This window comes from Nuphar pumila, chromosome 8, assembly GCF_984573655.1.
Source record: "Nuphar pumila chromosome 8, dmNupPumi1.hap1.1, whole genome shotgun sequence".
Taxonomy (NCBI): Eukaryota; Viridiplantae; Streptophyta; class Magnoliopsida; order Nymphaeales; family Nymphaeaceae; genus Nuphar; species Nuphar pumila.
The window spans coordinates 113,544,379-113,562,424 of NC_143256.1; the positions used below are offsets into that span (position 1 = coordinate 113,544,379).

The window sequence follows — 18,046 nt, forward strand, 5'->3', positions numbered from 1 at the left end:
ATATTAAATGAAAAAATGACTGTACTGTTTTTGTAAAATAACATATTTTAGAAAAAGCATCATAATTTGTCAAAATCTTTCGCATGTGATTCTCAACTTTTTTTAGGATATTTTTATTTTTTTGCAAATATAACACGATATTCACAAATTAGCATTGTAAATGTCCTCAAAATATATGAACCTCTTTTTTACTAAAAAAAAAAAAGTATAAAGGGCACAGGCACTAGAACATTCACAAATATATATATAGTAGGACCTTCACAACTAATGTTTGTGAATGTTCTTAAAATGTGTGAACCTCATTTTACTAAAATTGCATAAGAGAATCTCAAAATATGTGAACCTCATTTATAAATGTCCTTACACATTTGCAAATGTCTTCCCTGAGAACTCCAGATCGACCAGCAAGCTCGCGAGCTATGGGTTCTACTCTTAAGCCTTTTTTATATGATTGAGGAACACAACATGGATTATGCACCCGCCCTTCTAGATACTCTTGAGCATGCTGAGGTTCAGATTCCACCCCTCCGCACTCTTTGCCTGCAGGAGGTTCATCCCCTGGGCGCAGCTGTAGATCTTCAATGTGTGCAATGCATGCCTCATGTCATCCACCAGCGCCTTCTTATTGATCCCCATCTTCCCTGCCAACCTTCCTCCAAACCCACCTCCCTTAAGACCCTATCTGCCTCCTTCTCTTTCTTCAACCTGTTGAGGTACCGTGTGTCCTTGTGAGCAAACAAGGAGAGGGGACTTGGTGGTGGAGGTTAGTGGGAGTCTCTCTTTTTGTTGAGCTCGGCTCGGCACGAGCCAAGCCATGTTACTTGGATGAGCCAAGTTTGAACACAACAAGCTCGGCTCAAGCTTGGCTCGTGTGCATCCGTGAGTTTTCCCAAAATAGTCCTTGAATTATTTGTTTTATTCCAAATGGTCCTTGAAAGAAAGCATCCAATTATTTTGCTACATTTTTCGTCTTCACCTTTTATTTTTTTTGCAAAATGGTTGTTGAATGAAGGCATCTAAGTGCTTTTGCAAAAATGGTCCCTGGCCTATTCAATTTTTTTTTTTTTAACTCTTCCGTTAGGGCAGAACTGCGTGGGCAGATGTTAACCATAAGGACCCTTTTGAAGGGTTAACAAAAACGCAGGGAACTATTTGCAAAACCTTGTTTGGTAGGAAAGTTTTTGCAAAATAGCCCATAAGACAGGAGCTATTTTCCAGAAAAAACTTCAAACTTGAAACAAATTTAGTTCACATTCAAATATAAATTCCACTTTGATTCCCTAAAAATCTCGGTCAGATAAATCCAAATCCATACCTATAAATCACATGAGATTCACTTCCTCATACACTTTAGAAAGTGAATCTCATCTGCCTTAGTACCCTATGAGAAAGAAAATCTCAAGTCGTTTTAGAAAGTGAATCTCATTTATATGAGAACTCGAAACTGTAAGACCTCATGAGATTCCAGTTTTCATGAGATTTAGAAAGTGAATCTCATTTGCACAGCACCCCACAAGCAACCAAAAGTATTATTTTTAAGATCCATATTAGCGATGAATTCCCATAAATATGTTCAGCATTGTTTGTTGCTAGTAATCACATTTTGGACCATGAAAATTTCTGAGATCTTTCAAACACTGTTTTGAAAATATGTACAAAACATGTATATCCTTTCAAAAATATTATGATTATATAAAAATTTTATCAGGAATATATCTTTGATAAGATCATGATATTTCCAAGGCATCAACAATATTTATAAGTATGGTCTAAGTTGCTGTAAGAAAGATGGGTTTTGAACTCTTGTCATTTAGAATAGGAGAATATAGGGATGAAACTGGATCATATATGGATGGATGTTCAATCCGAGTCTGACATGTTATTTTCAGATATGGATCCTTTAAGGAAAATCCAAATGTGCATTCAGATCGGATTAATTTGGATCTGCTCAATCCAATTTCTTTCGGATTTGGGTCAGATTCAGATCAGCATTTTAATCTGGATCTAGAGTTTATCTGAATCAAATCCTGACCCAGTTGCATTTTTTACATGCAAATAGCTTGTTTTTGTTCTATTTTTTCTGGATCTAGTATTACCACATGTAATTCGGATGCAGATTAATCTTACCTCCTTGGATTTGATTCCGATCACGATTCAAACTCGGATCTATTGTTTACATTTTAGAATCGGATCTGGCAAGATGCTGCCCGAATCCAACCCGTTTGCACCCCTAGGGGAACAGGACAGGCTTGAACAGACCACTGAACAACTAACTTTTGGGATGATCATATATTAAAGAAAATTACAAACAGTAAGACAATGACTAATTTGGAGGACACTTCTGTGCTTCAAATACAAGCTCCAGTCCTCTCTTTATTACAATACAATGTAAAAATTTCACAAATAGATGCACTACTACCAGTAATCTACTTTTATTGACTACATCATTCTTATCAAGTAAATTGTACCAACACAAACACCAGACGTGTAGGAGCTGTTTAAATGGAGATACTGTTAGGGATCCCCTTTCCAGTCAACCCTCCAACCCCAGATAGATCGGATGTATTTGGGTATAAGAGGGTATAGGGGACCTGAACCGGCCCGGCCCGGTTCTTCCACATGCCTGATTCGTTATTCATCTGCATGATCCGGTTCTCGATCTCCACCAACCTATCACCAAACTGGCGGAAGGCGGCCAGCGCCTCCTCCTCTCCGGTCCATTCAGCATCTGTGTTCTGACCCAGGTACACCTCGTCCGATGAGTGTCTCGACAAGATCTCGATCAGAGAGATGCCCAGTAGGGTCTGCAACTGGGCCGTGACCGTCTTCAAGAAGACCGAGTCTGGGTCCCTCTCCAACTCGGCATACTCCTCAGTCCCGGGTTCAGGCATGAACCTCCGGCTCAATGTGGGTCGGTTGGGGAGGTACCCAGCATAAGGGTACTGCCCAAAGTTGACTGCAGCGTGGAGAGCAGACGCGACCCAGATGATGGTGGTCAACGACTCGACGAGCTTGTCCAGGGTCTCCATCTTTGGCCACCAGGGTTCGGCTTTCTTGTCACCATGGCCGACGTATCGGATCTCATTCCACCATGACTGGAGCTCGGTATCGGACTTGATGACATGGTCTGATTTGTAGTAGATGGAGCAGTACTCATGGACCCAGTTCCGCATAGCGAACCATATTTCCAGGCCATCCACTGCATACGGATAGTCTTCAATAAATAGGCGGAGACCGTGGGGCTTACTTGAATCAGGCACCGCAATTCCCCTGCACATACAACAGGATATACATAAGACCGAGCCCACAATTTATGGTCACACAAAAAACAAGGGTAAAATCTGGGCCAAGATCCAATGCTGAGTTGACCCTTTGACAACAGTACTAGTTTAGATTTGAAGTATGGGTAGGGATGTGAATGGATCGGATTTTATCTGATATCTGACTGACGTTTAGTTGGATTTGGTAAGCCAAAAACATATCCAATCATAGTTGAATGTCGAAATGGTTTTGACTTTTTGCTATATACCCAATCCAAAACATATATAGATTTGATGATATCCAAATCTGACTACATGTAAAAAATGAGATACAGTTTGAGCTTTTCACTATCCCAATCCGAAATTGATTCTGAATCTGTTTAGCCAACATCCAATTAGTCAGATATGGTATTGGTCGCATCCAACCCAAATCCGACCCGTTTGCATCTAGAGCATGGGGTTGAGCAAAACCTTGAGCATACCTTTTGAGGAGGTCAGCCGGGAGGCCCTGCTCGGTGAAGACCCAACTCTTGTAGACCACAGAAGACATCTCCATGGCGTATTTTGCAGGGAAGACGGTATTTTCGAGCACGCCGCCGGCATTGATGAGGATCTGCCTCGCCAGCGCATTGATGTTCATGGTGTCGCGGAAATGAGGGTGCAGCAGCTTGTAGATGGGATGCATCACACTCAATTGCCTGTTGGTCGCTATCACAAATGGCTCTATGGTTGCATGTGTGTTCAGCCTGCAAAGTTTTTTCACTTCACCAAATCAGGCATATTCTCTTTTACATGAACTTTCATTCCATACATTGCCCAATATCTAGGTGAGTCCCTGAAAGGCATTCAAGTTGAAGGATGTCATGCTTTACAAATGCAAGTGCAAGAGTCCTTTATGTAGAGCACTTTAAGAGAAGTGAGTGACAGGACAGCAACCTTGAGCACAGCAGACAGAGCCAGTGTGACTAGGTCTCTAATCTTGGGGGTGGTTTCTCCGTGTAATCAATAAAAAGTGATCACCTTAAGAGGCAAGTGATTGCCAGGACAGTCGACCTTAAGTACAACAGGCGGAGCCAGTGTGACTAGGTCTCTAATCCAGAGGGTGGTTTCTCTGTGTAATCAATCGAAAAAAGTGATCACCTTAAGAGACAAGTGATTGCCAGGACAGTCGACCTTAAGTACAGCAGCGGAGCCAGTGTGACTAGGTCTCTAATCTTGGGGGTGGTTTCTCCGCGTCATCAATAAAAAAAAGTGATCACCTTAAGAGACAAGTGATTGCCAGGACAGTCGACCTTAAGTACAGCAGGCAGAGCCAGTGTGACTAGGTCTCTAATCCCGGGGGGTGGTTTCTCAGAGTAATCAATCGAAAAAAGTGATTACCAGTGACTGATGAGCTGATGGTAGCCAGAATCGTCGACAGCAACAAATGCCTTTGCAAGCTGCCACACGGAAGCTTCGACCCCCTCGTCAGCCGGAGTGTAAACATTGCTGACTGCGCCATGGTGTGGCCCTTCAAGGCTTGGCAAGCTGAGCTCAATTGCCAAAGGCGTTAGTGTGCCATCATCCTGGAGGAAGAGCAGTGTTCTTGAAGCATAGATCCTGTTGCCCGTGGTATTGATGCGGTTCAAGTAGGGCATGATTGCATCATGGTGATCCAGGATGAAGAGTCTGTTCTTCCCCAAAGCCTAAACAAACCACAAATCATTAGTTAACCGATCCAAAGAAAACTGATGAAGAGATTGGTCACAAATTCTTATCAGCATTAGCTTCAAGATCTGATTAAGCATGTGGTATCTTGATAGTACCTCATCAACTGTTAAGCCCTGCAGAAACTTCTCTATATGTTTGGCTGTAATTGTGCTATCCTGTGGGCCATACTGTGCTGGATCAAGCTTGCTTTTTGGAGGGAACTCCTGCATGAACAAAACCAGTGCACCACATAAGAGGCATGATAGTTAAAGAGTTCAAGACCTCAATGCAAAGTTGCAAACTGACTCTTGAATGAGCTCATTAGACCCAATTATCAAGTCTGTATATATCCAGATTTAACCTTAGTTCATGAGCTAACCAAATAGGAAAAATGAACCAAGATGACTATGGTCTTGTGTACTTTGGTGATGTATATGTACTACACCCTATGAAATATCTTTTACGATCACACCCATGTGCCAGCGGGGTTTGATCCGGTGCCTTCAACTACCTGAAATATCTTTCATAAGAAACTTACTGAGCATGATTCATTTACCTCAAGACGACGAATGATAACAGGATTTACTCCAGCCAGCATCTCTCTTGCAAACTCTTCATCTGTCCTCCATGCACTCTTGTCATCTACATTCCCAGCATTGCGAAAAGTTATCAAACCATGAAATTCAAGGAAGAAACCATGCACATCTTCAAGATTTGCTCGTCAGTTTTTGCTTACTCTGAATCACTTGAGGCATGGGGAACTTGAGGACCCTTTCGCCGTCGGTGCGGACAAACTCCTTGAGCATCTCCAATGGAATCATGTCTTTAATTTTGTCAAGAGCAGGGGATTCTGGCAGTTTGATCCCTCCTTCATAGAGATTGAGCACGTCTTGAAACGTATCAAATTCATCCGGAGTTTTGTCGAACAGAGTCTTCAATTCGGGGACGAGGGACTGCACTGTGGATTTTAAAGCATATGCGAGAAAATCCGACATTTTTAAGTGCCCGAATCGCTCGTCCCGCGGAACATAGATGTCTAAGCTGATCAGCAGCGGCAATCTACTCTCTGTTTTTGGATCTGTTGATACAGTAACAGAGGTTAAGAACTTCTTCACATGTTGGCATGTTATATGGCGCAACCATTCTCTCTCTCTCTCTCTCTCTCTCTCTCTCTCTCTCTCTCTCTCACACACACACACACACACACATACACACACACGTGCGTGTGCATGCATGCACGTATGCAGTTGTAGGGGATGTTGGCAAAGCCAACGTCACAAATCTTCATATATATGAACCATATTGTCGTGATGAAATTTGAAAATTTGTTCAGTAAATTTTGGGAAAAAATATCGGCATAGATAAGATTTGAAGAAACTAGGAAGTATGTAAAGCATAAAAGTTTGAAAAATAAAAAAAAATAAATGCATGTTAATATCACGATAAAATCACAATATTTTGAAAATGTCATGATTTTATAGGGATGACTTTTTCTGTATATATCACGATAAACCATATTATTTCCTGGATATTTACTACATTTGTGACTGTGGGTAAAACTTGAAATGTGACCAAGCTAATAAGTAGGGAACAAAATGGGTCATGAACTTAATTTGGCTATGTGAGATCATAGTTATCTGAGAAATTCATGAACTTGGTCACGTTTTAAACGATGTCAAATGCAATTTTTATAAGAAAACCCAGTTTGGGCTTTCTGGAAAATCATGTTAACAAACACAGCAAGAAAGAGAGAAAGACACTCACCAGACTTAGTGGGTTTGCGTCCGGTCCTTCCTCTGCGCGGATATGGATATTCTTTGGACCCTCCAAGAACGGGTCGGACATAGTCTGCCCCCTTGTCTGGGTCTCCGAGATCATTGTAAAAAGCGTAATCGTAGACCCGATCCCACGCCTGAAGCTGGCCTCTTCCATCTCCTCTCAGGTGCGCCAATTCGGTTTCCCTCAGCATCCTCAGTGGTTCTGGGGTCTCACTTGGGAGATAGCTCTGCAATCACCATAATCTTGGTCTCATTATCCATACATCCATTCGCTTGTGTCTAGCACAAGTCTTATGGGATCCAAACAGGACCTAGGTTAAACTTAGTGACATCCCCTCAACTTTAGTTTGGGATTGGTATGGATCCAGCCCAAGGTCCATTAGGAGACCCAAACTGGGTCCCAGCCCACAAAGTTCTCAACAAGGGGTGGATCTGTCCCAGGTCAGACCCCTAAGGACCTAATCGGGTGAGCCATCAAATGGTAAACTCTGATTTGGGCCTGTCCTGGTTCTCATTGGACTTGGGCCTAGGACCAGTTTTTTAATTTGGTGCTTAGTACAAATGTGTATTTTTATTTTTAAATAATTTGTATTAATATTTTTTTATAAACAATAAATTTTATATATTTTTATATATTTTTATATTTTTTTATTGCCAAGATTTTGCCAAAAAATGTGAGATTTATGAAAAATTTTCAATTTATCACGATTTTTTTGAAAAACAATAAATTGCCGTTTAAAACGTTTGTCACTATGCATTAGGGGTGGCAATCGGGTCGGGTTGGCGGGTTGGCGTGTCAGCATACCTCAACCCGAACCCGACCCGTTTATTAAACGGGTCGGCTGTGGCAAACACGAACCCGACCCGTTTAATAAACGGGTAACCCGACATGACCCGCCAACCCATTTAATAAATGGGTTGGGTCGGGTAAACGGGTTTTCAGGTTGGCGGGTTGACGGATCGGGTTGGCGGGTTGACCCACCCGCCTAACCCGTTTATTAAACGGGTCAGCCGGGTTGGCGGGTTGGCATACCCCCAACCCGAACCGACCTGTTTAATAAACGAGTTATGCGGGTCAACCCGTTTATTAAACGGGTTGGCTTAAGCCCAACCCGAACCCGCCTAAGAGGCGGGTTGGCGGGTCGTGTCAGAAATTGCCACCCCTACTATGCATGGGCCTCTAAAGTTGAGGATATGATCTGGCTGGGGCCCATAACTCAGACCATGAGTTTTTGGGACATGCTTTGCCCCTTTATTGTGTCTAAGGAAACATTGCCTTGCTGGCATTTTAAACCTGTCAGCTCATCAAAGTTCCACTTTTCCTAAAAAATGCTTAAACTTTCACTTTCCATTGGAAATCCAGTTCATTAGTGCAAACAATTTTCTAATGTGGTTTATTTTCTGAAGAAAATTACCTGATTGGCAAAGAAAACACGATCATATCTGTATTTGTCAGCAGGATAGACCCAAGAATTGCACACAAAGTGAACCTTTCCTTTCCCAGGAATGTCGTCGATCGTCAGCGTTTTCAGAAAAAACTCACTCTGGTGATTGTTTCTTATAATGAACGCTCCCGGAACTCCAAATTCCTCATCCCAATTGAAGCTCACTTTGAACATGCTATCGCCCACCGCAACGGTGTCTGGCAACTTGGGCCAGTCTTCTAGGAACGCCTGGGCTCCAACTCTCGGGCGCCTGTTTTCTGCAAAAAAAAAAAAAAATTAGTTGTATAGGCTTAGCTTACTGTCTAACTTTCGCCGAAGCTTGGCGACTCCATGCGGTTGGAAGCAGATCAGGTCATGCTGAACATGAGCGTTTTTTCTCATGCCGACATCGTAGCCATCCGATTTGCATTTTAAAAAGCTCAAAAGTCAACAAAAACATGTGGCATTCATCCAAAATGCAAGTACACGGCCACGATGTCGGCATGAGCAAAAACGCTCATGTTCAGCATGACCTGATCTGCTTTCCATGGGGTTGGGGTTGAGGGGTAAGCCCTCGGAGTTTTACGCTGACAGGACAGTGACCGTGCAGGCTGAGAAAGGCCACTAGGTCTTTGCGCTTGGGGTGGTTTCTTCGAGTAAAATTCAAAAAAAAAAAGTTTGAAAGCAAAAAAATAATAAGAAAAATGTAATTAAGTAGGAAAGAAAATGACAATTTTTTCAACTATTCCAAATGAGAAAAAAAATTTAAAAGAAAAGTTTTTCTAAAAAATATGATTTTTTATAAGAAAAATTCCTCCACTTAAAGGGGGTGGAGAAATTTTTCCTATAAAAATTTCTTTCCTCTCATTTTTCTCAAATTTTCTATTTTATTTTTCTCATGCTACACTAACAAGTGAAAATTTTTAATTTAGAAAAGTTATCATATCAAAACTTTTCATAAGCCATTGTTTTTTTATCGTGACAATTCTTTTTGCTTTCAAACGTGCCCTTAAACATAGCCATTTTTGCTAGGTTTATCAAAAGCTAAGCTTGAGAGTGGTGTTGTGAGTGAGAGAGAGAGAGAACCGACTTGGATGAGAAAATGTGAGTTTTTTTTTTTCATGTTGTCAAGTTTTTCTCATGAAACAAAGTGGGCCCTGATTAAACCCTTTTCTATGGAAGAAAAACATTACCTTATGCCGAAGTTGGAGAATGATGCTGATGCTGAGACCAAAATTTTCCTATGAATTTTTACTTTTTTCCACATGCATGGAAAGTGATTCATTGGTAATCAAACGAGGATCACCACAAAAGGCAAAGCAGATAACTTTGTCTTTTCTTAGAATCACCTGATTGCATTTCATGTTTTCTTGCTTCCCAAGGAACTACCTTCTCCAACAAGTAAGAAAGGACAAGAATATCGCAGCGATTTGGTCCCCTTTTTTTTGACGCGTTATTTTTAAATTTTATAACTTTAACAAAACCAATGAAAACGAGATACCGATAAAGTGTGAGGATTACATCGAAGCAACCTTGGTTAGGAGGCTTCGAAAGAGCCTTCGGTTGCCGTTCATCTCGCCAAGATGAACGGCACACAAAAACCCACTCATCGATGCTTGTCGTTTTGAAACCATCGACGCCATCCACCTAGAAAGTGGATCGGGCTTGAGTACCGTACAAAATACTATCGCTAACCTCTGTCACAATGGTGGTTTGTGGACCCAAGGAAGCCGGATTCGGATTCGACTCTAAAGCTTTAAAAAAAAATTAAATGGATGCGAGGGCACAAAAAATTTTAATTTTGAATATTTTAACATTAAAAATGGCTTCTTATTAAAATAAGATCAAAATGTAATAAAATATAATTTTAAAAATATTAAAATAATGTCATACATGCGCTCGTGTCGCCAGGGATTCGCAGCCAAAATGGTGTGTCCTTGTGACATAGTAGCTAACGAGTGTAATAATTTGCTGTGTAAAATTACGATCACAGAAAATGGCTAAGCGTGCAGCCATTTTTGGTGTAAAATATAAAACATAGAAAATCGTTATAGGTGCAGCCACCTTTATGTGATTTGTGTGGCTCGAGTACTTTATAAAATACTCGGCCCTATCACTGGATCTGCTCAGGATGACACAACAAAAATAAACATGGGCATCACTTAGGTGGGTAGGCCATTTGTTTGGTGGGACTTTTATGAGCAGATCAGGTCATGCTGAACATTAGAGTTTCTGCTGGTGCCGCCATTGTGGTCATCCAATTTGCATTTTGAAAAGCTAAAAAGTTTAACCAAACCACTTGGCATTCATCCAAAATGCAAACAGACGGCCACGATGTCGGCATGAGCGAAAACGCTCATGTTCAGCATGACCTGATCTGCTTTCGCTTTTATGTTGTCGGTCAGTTGAGATCAAAGGAACGGATAAGTGACATGGTTAAGTGCCATAGCCAAACATATGACACCATTGCATGAAGCCCATAGTGCAAACTCCACATGAAATGCTGTCGTGTGATTGGCCATAGTACTTAATCATGGCACATTGCACACTAGATTTGAGGTGGAGGCGAGGGACAAGATCTCCACCCTTACCCCGTATTAAAATTTTGCCTTTCATCCTTGCTTTCTTTCATCCCTACATAGGTTTTGATTTTAACCTTAGTCTCCATCCCCTTTTGTTTCCGATCCAAATGGGATGAGGCTTGTTTTTCCCCGGTCCATTGCCATCGGCTGTTCCCTGCTCTATTGTCCACGAATGTTATCACTATAGGTAAGTATTGGGCGCAGGTTATATGTTCTCCCAGGAACACGCACTATAGCTACAGTGCATGTTCTTGGGTCTCTACTGAGCGTCGCGTGGCGCTCAGTAGGGTGTATGGGGGAGTTGTACACCACCGTACATCCCGTAGGCTGATGTACGGCTCCCTCTACACCCCACTGAGCACCACGCGGCGCTCAATGGGGATCCCAGAACACACACTGTAGCTACAATGCGTGTGTTCCGAGGGTGCACACGCAACACCCTCTTGCGTATTGGCCGTTACATGAGCAGAAATTCGACACTTTGCGGGCCTGAATAGGCTATTTTTTAATAAATATGAAAATACAAACAAAAATATTATTTTAAAATCGTTGTAATGGTTTCAACAAGTAATAAAATTTTAGTATTTTTGGACTCATACAGAACGATTCAGTTGAGTATCGGGTATAGCTGATACAGACGAATCGGTGAACCAACGATTCAGCGCAGATACCGATACTGGCAACCTTGGTCCACACACCAGAGAGAGAGAGAGAGAGAGATCTGTGCGTGTGTACAAAATTCTCAAAATAGAACGGAAAATGAAGCAAATAAGCAGAATAACTCAAACCAAAAACGAGAAAAAGAATAAAAAGGAAGAATTTAGGAGTGCAAGCGAAGGGATCCCAGAAAATGAGAGGAGAAAAAAAAAAGGGAAGGAAGGCCACACTACTCACGGGGATCGGTGTGAACAGCACTGACGAGCTGGAGGGAGACGCCCTGACCCAGCAGCTCGCGGACGCCGTCGAGCAGCGACGCGTTGAAGTCGCTGAAATCCAAGACGTTCTTCCTCTGCAGCACCACCCTCCCCACCAAGATCCTTCTCCCCATCTTCACTTCCTCCTCAGACAACAACAGCGTCGACGAGGGCTTGCCTGCGCAAAAGATCAAACGCAACTTGGAGCTCAGGGACGAAAGGAACGATCTCAGCCACTCTTTCCTCTCTCTGCAACGGAGACTACTGCAAAGGGATTTCGATCCAGAAGAAGAAGTCTGTTGCTTCGTATCCCCCATCGCCGGAGGGGAAGCGGTTTAAATAAGCGAGGGAAGTCCCTTTCGAAAACACAGAAAAAAATAATAATGATTTAAGCGAGGGAAGTCTGACGAGAAGACTTGATCGGTGAGTCGCACGAAATCTCTCTCTCTCTCTCTCTCTGAGAGATGGTCAAGGTGGTACCGCGCGAGTTATCGATTCTAATGTTCAGGTGCGAAGGAAGGAAAAAGGAAAACAAAAATGGAATGGAATAATCATTCTTCTTTTTTGCACTATACTTTTCTTTCGTGGAAGTGGGGAAGAGTGCCTCAAATAATATATATATATATATATATATATATATATATATATATATATATATATTTTAGGGAGAGAGAGAAAGAGAGATATTCCAAATGCCTAAGAAACTTTTATCTTAGTTAACAGGATCATCGTAATTTTTGCATTTTTCAGAGACCTCTTAACTTGTGCCACAATTAAGCAAAAATCCAAGTTTCTCTTGGGTTGTCTTGAGCATAGTGACAAACGGTTTTATCAGCAATTTCCCGTTTTTCAAAAACTCGTCAAAAAAGAATCATAAATCTTGCATTTTTTGGCAAAATCTTGGCAATAAAAAAATTCAATTAAAAAATATTTGTATAAGAAAATATTAATAAAAAATATTTAAAAATAAAAATACATGTTTTTTTAATGATAAATAGCCGTTTAAAATGTAAATATCGCGTTTAAATCACGGCATTTATGTCTTTTTCATAAATCTCACGATATTTTGAAAATCTCGCAAGAAATTGCCGTTTTAAACTTTCAAGCAATTTCTCAAGAGATTTTCATAAATCTCGGGATATTTGTCACTATGGTCTTGAGTTCACGAAATCAAAATTTGAGAACATAACAAATATTCATTGTCATTGAGTGTCAAAGATTACTAGAGAAAAACAGAGTTTTTAATTTCACTTTTTATTTTAGACGAAGAAATCACAAGTTAAAAGGTTGACGCCAAAATGTTCTCCTTAGGGGGTAACTGGGTTTACCCAACCGACCCGATTTTAATGGTTCCATGAGTTTGGATCAGATCTAAATTATAAACCTGTAATGAAAACGGGTCTGACTCCTTGGGACTTGTAAACGAAGACTAGAACCTATTTGGACCCAACCTGCTTTTTATACCCGACTCAAAAGGTTCCCTATAATGTAAAACTGAACCGACCTGAACCCATCTTATTCTTAAGTAGAACCACACCAAAACTGGATTCATACCACAATCAACTCAAACCCAAATCAATTATGTACCCAAACTGTAATACCCACAAAATTTTGAGATTTTTAAGGAAAATTATTCGGGTATTTTCTGGATAATTAATTGGTGATTAATTATCGTTAATATTTCAAATTTAATTAAGATCATTTGACTCACTAAGAAAAATATATTTTGGATCCATTTGAAGACCCAAATGGATCTCCCTAAGTAACAAGGGATTGTTGGATCCACTTGAAGACCCAAATGAATTTCATTGAAGTAAAAATGGTATGGATCCATTCGAGACTCAAATGGATCTCGTTCAAGGTAAATGGGATTGTGGATCTATTTAAGACCCAAATGAATCTCAGTAAAATTGAATTGGGCTTTGGATCCATTTGAAACCCAAATAAAACTTGATAAGATGATTTGGGTCCACTCAAGACTCAAATAAATCATACTGAATATAATATATATATATTATATATATATATATATATATATATTAATAAATAATTTAGATTTGATGAGACCCAAATTAATGGGTCTCACCAAATCCCAAAACCCAAATCACTTACCCACTTAAATTGAGTTGGGATCCAATCAGACCCACACTCCACTCAAAACCCAATCCTACCACCCTTGATCCACATGGATTGGGGTTGGATCCGTGTAGATCCAACCCAATCCCAAAGCAAAAAAATGTGTGAAGAGGGAAAAACCACTGGGCAGATGTTGGTCGGTTGATGGTGCAATCGTCGAGGGTAAAGTTGAGCCAGGTGATGTTGGTCACAAGAATGGTGTTGTTTCCCAATAGGGTTGGGAGCCTGTCCCCAGATTGAGCTGCAGGAGGTCCTATCAACCGAGCTGTTTGGGAACAATGAGAAACATAATGCCAAGAACGATCGATGGCCGAAATGGTTCACAGAAGCGCCCAGAAGGTGAAATCGGTGACCTACTCCGACACTGATGTCCACAGGGGGTTTTCATCCATATCTTTCTTTTGAGTTTTTTTTTTTTTTTGCCGCCTCACACGGACAACATGAACCGTCGAAAATGACTTTTCGGTAGACATGCCCTTTCGATGTTAGACTCCCTTCCATGTGTTTTCTCGCATAAGCTGTCCATTCTTGCAGGCAGCACTGCCTAGAATCATACGCAATCGGGTTGGGTTGGCGGGTTGACACGGCGGGTTGGCGGGTCAGCATACCTCAACATGAACCTGACCCGTTTATTAAATGGGTCGGCTGTGGCAAACACGAACCCGACCCATTTATTAAATGGGTAACCCGACACGACACAGTTAACCCATTTAATAAACGGGTCAGGTCGGGTAAATGGGTTGGCGGGTCAATTTTGGGTAAGCGGGTAAACTGATTGGTGGGTGGGTCGGGGTCGGGTAAACGGGTTAGCAGTCGGGTCGGGGTCGGGTAAATGGGTAAACGGGTCGATGAGCCACTACCGGGCAGTGCTCCAGTCCCTGCCGTCCATCTTCGTCGGGAAAGCCGACCGACTCCACCAAATCGTCTCCGAGGCCGCGAAGCAGTCGTTGAAGAGGAAGATGCTCCACTTCCCACCCTGGCGGAAGCCCGAGTACATGCGCGCCAAATGGCTCTCCCCCTACGAGCAGAAGAAGTCGAGCCAGGGCAAAGAGGAGAAGAAGGCCACCACCACCATCGCTGTGAATTAAAGTGAAACCCTCCGGCCTCTCTACCACCAGATTTTTCGATGAGTTTGAGTTGCACTTTAGCGACAATCTCGGTCAGGGAAAGGATGCCACCGGTGGTGGTGGTCAGATGAGGGTGGTGGTGACAGAGTGGCCGTCGCCGATGATCAAAGCCGAAGAGTGCTCACAAGGAAGGCAAGATCATCGTCGGATTAGCCTCCATTCTCCAAGAGAAACCCTAAATCCCTAATCAATTATTCAAAAGAAAAAAAACACCCAAAGGTAAATGGGTAAAAGGGTTGGCGGGCGGGTTGGGTTTGGGTAAACGGGTTGATTCGCTCGCCTAACCCGTTTATTAAACGGGTGAGACGGGTTGGCATATCCCTAACACGAACCCGACCCGTTTAATAAACAGGTTAGGCAGGTCAACCCGTTTACGACACAAACCCATTTAAGCCGAACCCGAACCCGCCTAAGAAGCGGGTTGGCCGGTCGTGTCAGAAATTGCCACCCCTAGTTTTTATTATCAGTGGTGGGAGCAATGCACGAAAGAGAGGAGAATAAAAGTGAGGTTTATAATCCTCCCGAGTAGCCGTTATTACAACCATGAATAAGGTTTTTAATCCCATTCAATACCATATGTAATTCATGTTACTAGAGTTACTAGCACACCATTGGTGGGTCTTCGTGGTGTGAGACGCTATGGCTACACTCAAGATCAACACAAACATATAGATTTTAATGATTTTGTTGATCATGCACATGAGAACTTGGTTTTTGGGTTCTCCATGCTAAAGAAAAATTTGAACATCACGTCATTAAAACTTCACCGCTACTTTTTTTTTTTACGTTGAACCTGCCTCTTGTGAGGTAAAACTTTGGGTTAAAAACTTCACCGCTATTAAATGGCTAGTAAAAACAAATGCTTTTCTATCAGGGTTGGAATTTGCAGGAAACCACTTGTTTTTTTTTTTTTAATAACGGAATAAAACCACATCGCTCTCTTGCTAGCTCATTGCCCATGTCCTTGCCCACCTGTGCTAGGAAGAGACACACCCAAGGAAGTTTATTCTTTAGGGGAGGGTGTTGTGTGTTCTCACTCGAAGACACACTGTTTGCTATGTTCGGGGGGCCGAATGAGCGCCACGTATATAAGAACGTGGGGCTCGTATTCCTGTGTGTGTCAGCATTAGTTCGGTGCAGTTGCAAAGACTTAAGTATCCTTTCTTGCTATTCTCGTCATGAAACGATAGTTTAAGAAAATGACAAAAATATCTTTTATTAAAAAAAAAACGACGGTTCAAGAAAAAAGACAAAAATATCTTTCATCCAAAAAGTCGAGAATGATGTTAACTCTTCAAAGTCCAAACAACAAAAAGAACTTGAAGCGCTCTCTCTTTCTTTTCCGTTTGAATTTTTCATCGTCACCTTCTTCTTCTTCCTTCTCTGTGAAACACTGTAAAACCCTCTCTCTCTAGAGAAGAAATTAAGGAAGGCAAAGAGCTGACGATCCGATAGCGATCGTCGTCCTCTTTTTGCTAGCAGTGGTTGGAATGCTGCCTTCGTCCAGTGGGCAACCTACTGCCGCACCCCCTCTATCGCCTTCGAGGGACACCTACAATAGAATATTTCTCCAGTACACCTACAACAAAGTCTTTTAAAGTACCATCCGTCTACCCCTATATCGGCAATACTTTCGATCGAAGCTATGCCTTCCAGGCCACCCTAACACTGCTCAATACGGGTGTTCACACCCTCAAGTCTTGGTGGACATTCGTTCGGTTCTGGCACCACGAGGTCCTCATCTCGACCTTCGGTGTCGTTCTCTCCGACAGGACCCACCTCCCTGCCAACGTCAGAAATGGCACGTTCATCTCTGGCTTCCCCGTCACGGACCTCAAGACTGTCATCGGGACGGTTGGCGACTACGGCCTGATCACGACGAAGATCGTGCTCAAGAGGGCGGAGTTCGACATCGCAATTTATGATTTACACACAATAGCGATTTACGAAAATCCGATAGCGAAAAAAAATGGCAAATCGCTAAATTGAGTAGCGATTTATGAAAATCGCGTAGCAAAATAAATAAATAAATGGCAAATCACTACGCAATTTTCATAAATCGCTATATCGAGTAGCGATTTACGAAAATCGCGTAGCAAAAAAATTGGCAAATCGCTAAATCCGAGTAGCGATTTACGAAATTCGCGTAGCGAAAAAACCCCCCAAGAAATCGCTAAATCAAATAGCGATTTACGAAAATCGAGTAGTGATTTATGAAAATCAAGTAGTGATTTACAAAAATTGAGTAGCGATTTATGAAAACCGCGTCACAAAAAAAAATGCAAATCGCTACACGATGTTCATAAATCACTAAAACACATTGCAAAAAAAAAGGCAAATTGCAACACGATTTTCGTAAATTGCGTAGCGAAAAAAAAAAGAAATTATCCTTTAAAAAAGAAATTTTGTCCTTTTCTAAAATCGTGGTTTCATGACACCAATGGCGAGAAAGGGTGTTACGAAAACCGTGAGCAAGAAACAACCGAAGAAAATAATAAACAAGAATGATCAAACAAAACACAATGACACATAGATTTACGTGAAAAAACCTTCCCTCAAATTTGAGATGGAGTAAAAAACCATGGCCACCCAGAGGAAAAACTTTATTGCTCTTTTTTGACAGTTACAAGAGAGAAATAAAAGAAAGAATTTATACAAGGCCAAAAAACAATTCTTTCGGAGGGCGCTGCCCCCACTACCTCTCGCCAAAGGCGCCCCCTGACCCGCGTTGGGGGGAACCCCCGAACTCTCTTATAAGGGCAAAAACTCTGAATCAAGCTCCACAACTTGTCAAGTTGAATCATGTTACAATCAGTGTGCAGGTCAGTCGATGCTTGATGGAGCAGTGTAGGATCGTCTGCTGGATGTGCACAGAGGCAGAAAGAGAAGGAAGAGAGAGAGAGGGGGTTGATGTTCATGACTTTCTTCAGGGGAGATTGCTTTCTCAGATAATCCTGCAGGGACTGGGTCTTAAATAACCATCTCTGGGGTACTTAAGTCTTTGCAACCACTTTTTTTTTTTAGAATCGCCATTTTAATGCACCAATGACAAAAAAGGTACTTAAGTTTTTGCAATCGCACCAAACTTCAATGCTAACTGATGCTGGCAAACATGGGGATATTAACTTGAGAGGGG

General features: G+C 41.8%; 1 protein-coding gene across 1 annotated transcript; it reads right to left on the reverse strand.

Annotated features, from left to right (window-relative positions):
- Positions 1 to 2,274: 2,274 nt before the first annotated feature.
- Positions 2,275 to 11,924, reverse strand: LOC149830276 (putative linoleate 9S-lipoxygenase 5). The gene is made up of 9 exons (XM_090015767.1): positions 11,628 to 11,924; positions 8,143 to 8,429; positions 6,714 to 6,954; positions 5,686 to 6,027; positions 5,506 to 5,591; positions 5,066 to 5,173; positions 4,641 to 4,945; positions 3,743 to 4,006; positions 2,275 to 3,270 (listed from the first exon to the last, which is right to left on the reverse strand). Exons 1-9 carry the CDS (start codon positions 11,779 to 11,781, stop codon positions 2,499 to 2,501), a joined length of 2,559 nt encoding a protein of 852 aa, XP_089871893.1. The 5' UTR covers positions 11,782 to 11,924; the 3' UTR covers positions 2,275 to 2,498.
- Between the last annotated feature and the right edge of the window lie 6,122 nt (positions 11,925 to 18,046).

Excerpts from the sequence above, each read along its gene's own strand:
- LOC149830276 (XM_090015767.1), bottom strand. The coding sequence starts at position 11,781 with ATGGGGAGAAGGATCTTGGTGGGGAGGGTGGTGCTGCAGAGGAAGAAC. Across the intron at positions 6,955-8,142 it reads GTGTTTTCTTTGCCAATCAG|AGCTATCTCCCAAGTGAGAC; the intron begins GTAATTTTCTTC and ends TGGTGATTGCAG. Across the intron at positions 4,946-5,065 it reads AGGGCTTAACAGTTGATGAG|GCTTTGGGGAAGAACAGACT; the intron begins GTACTATCAAGA and ends TGGTTTGTTTAG.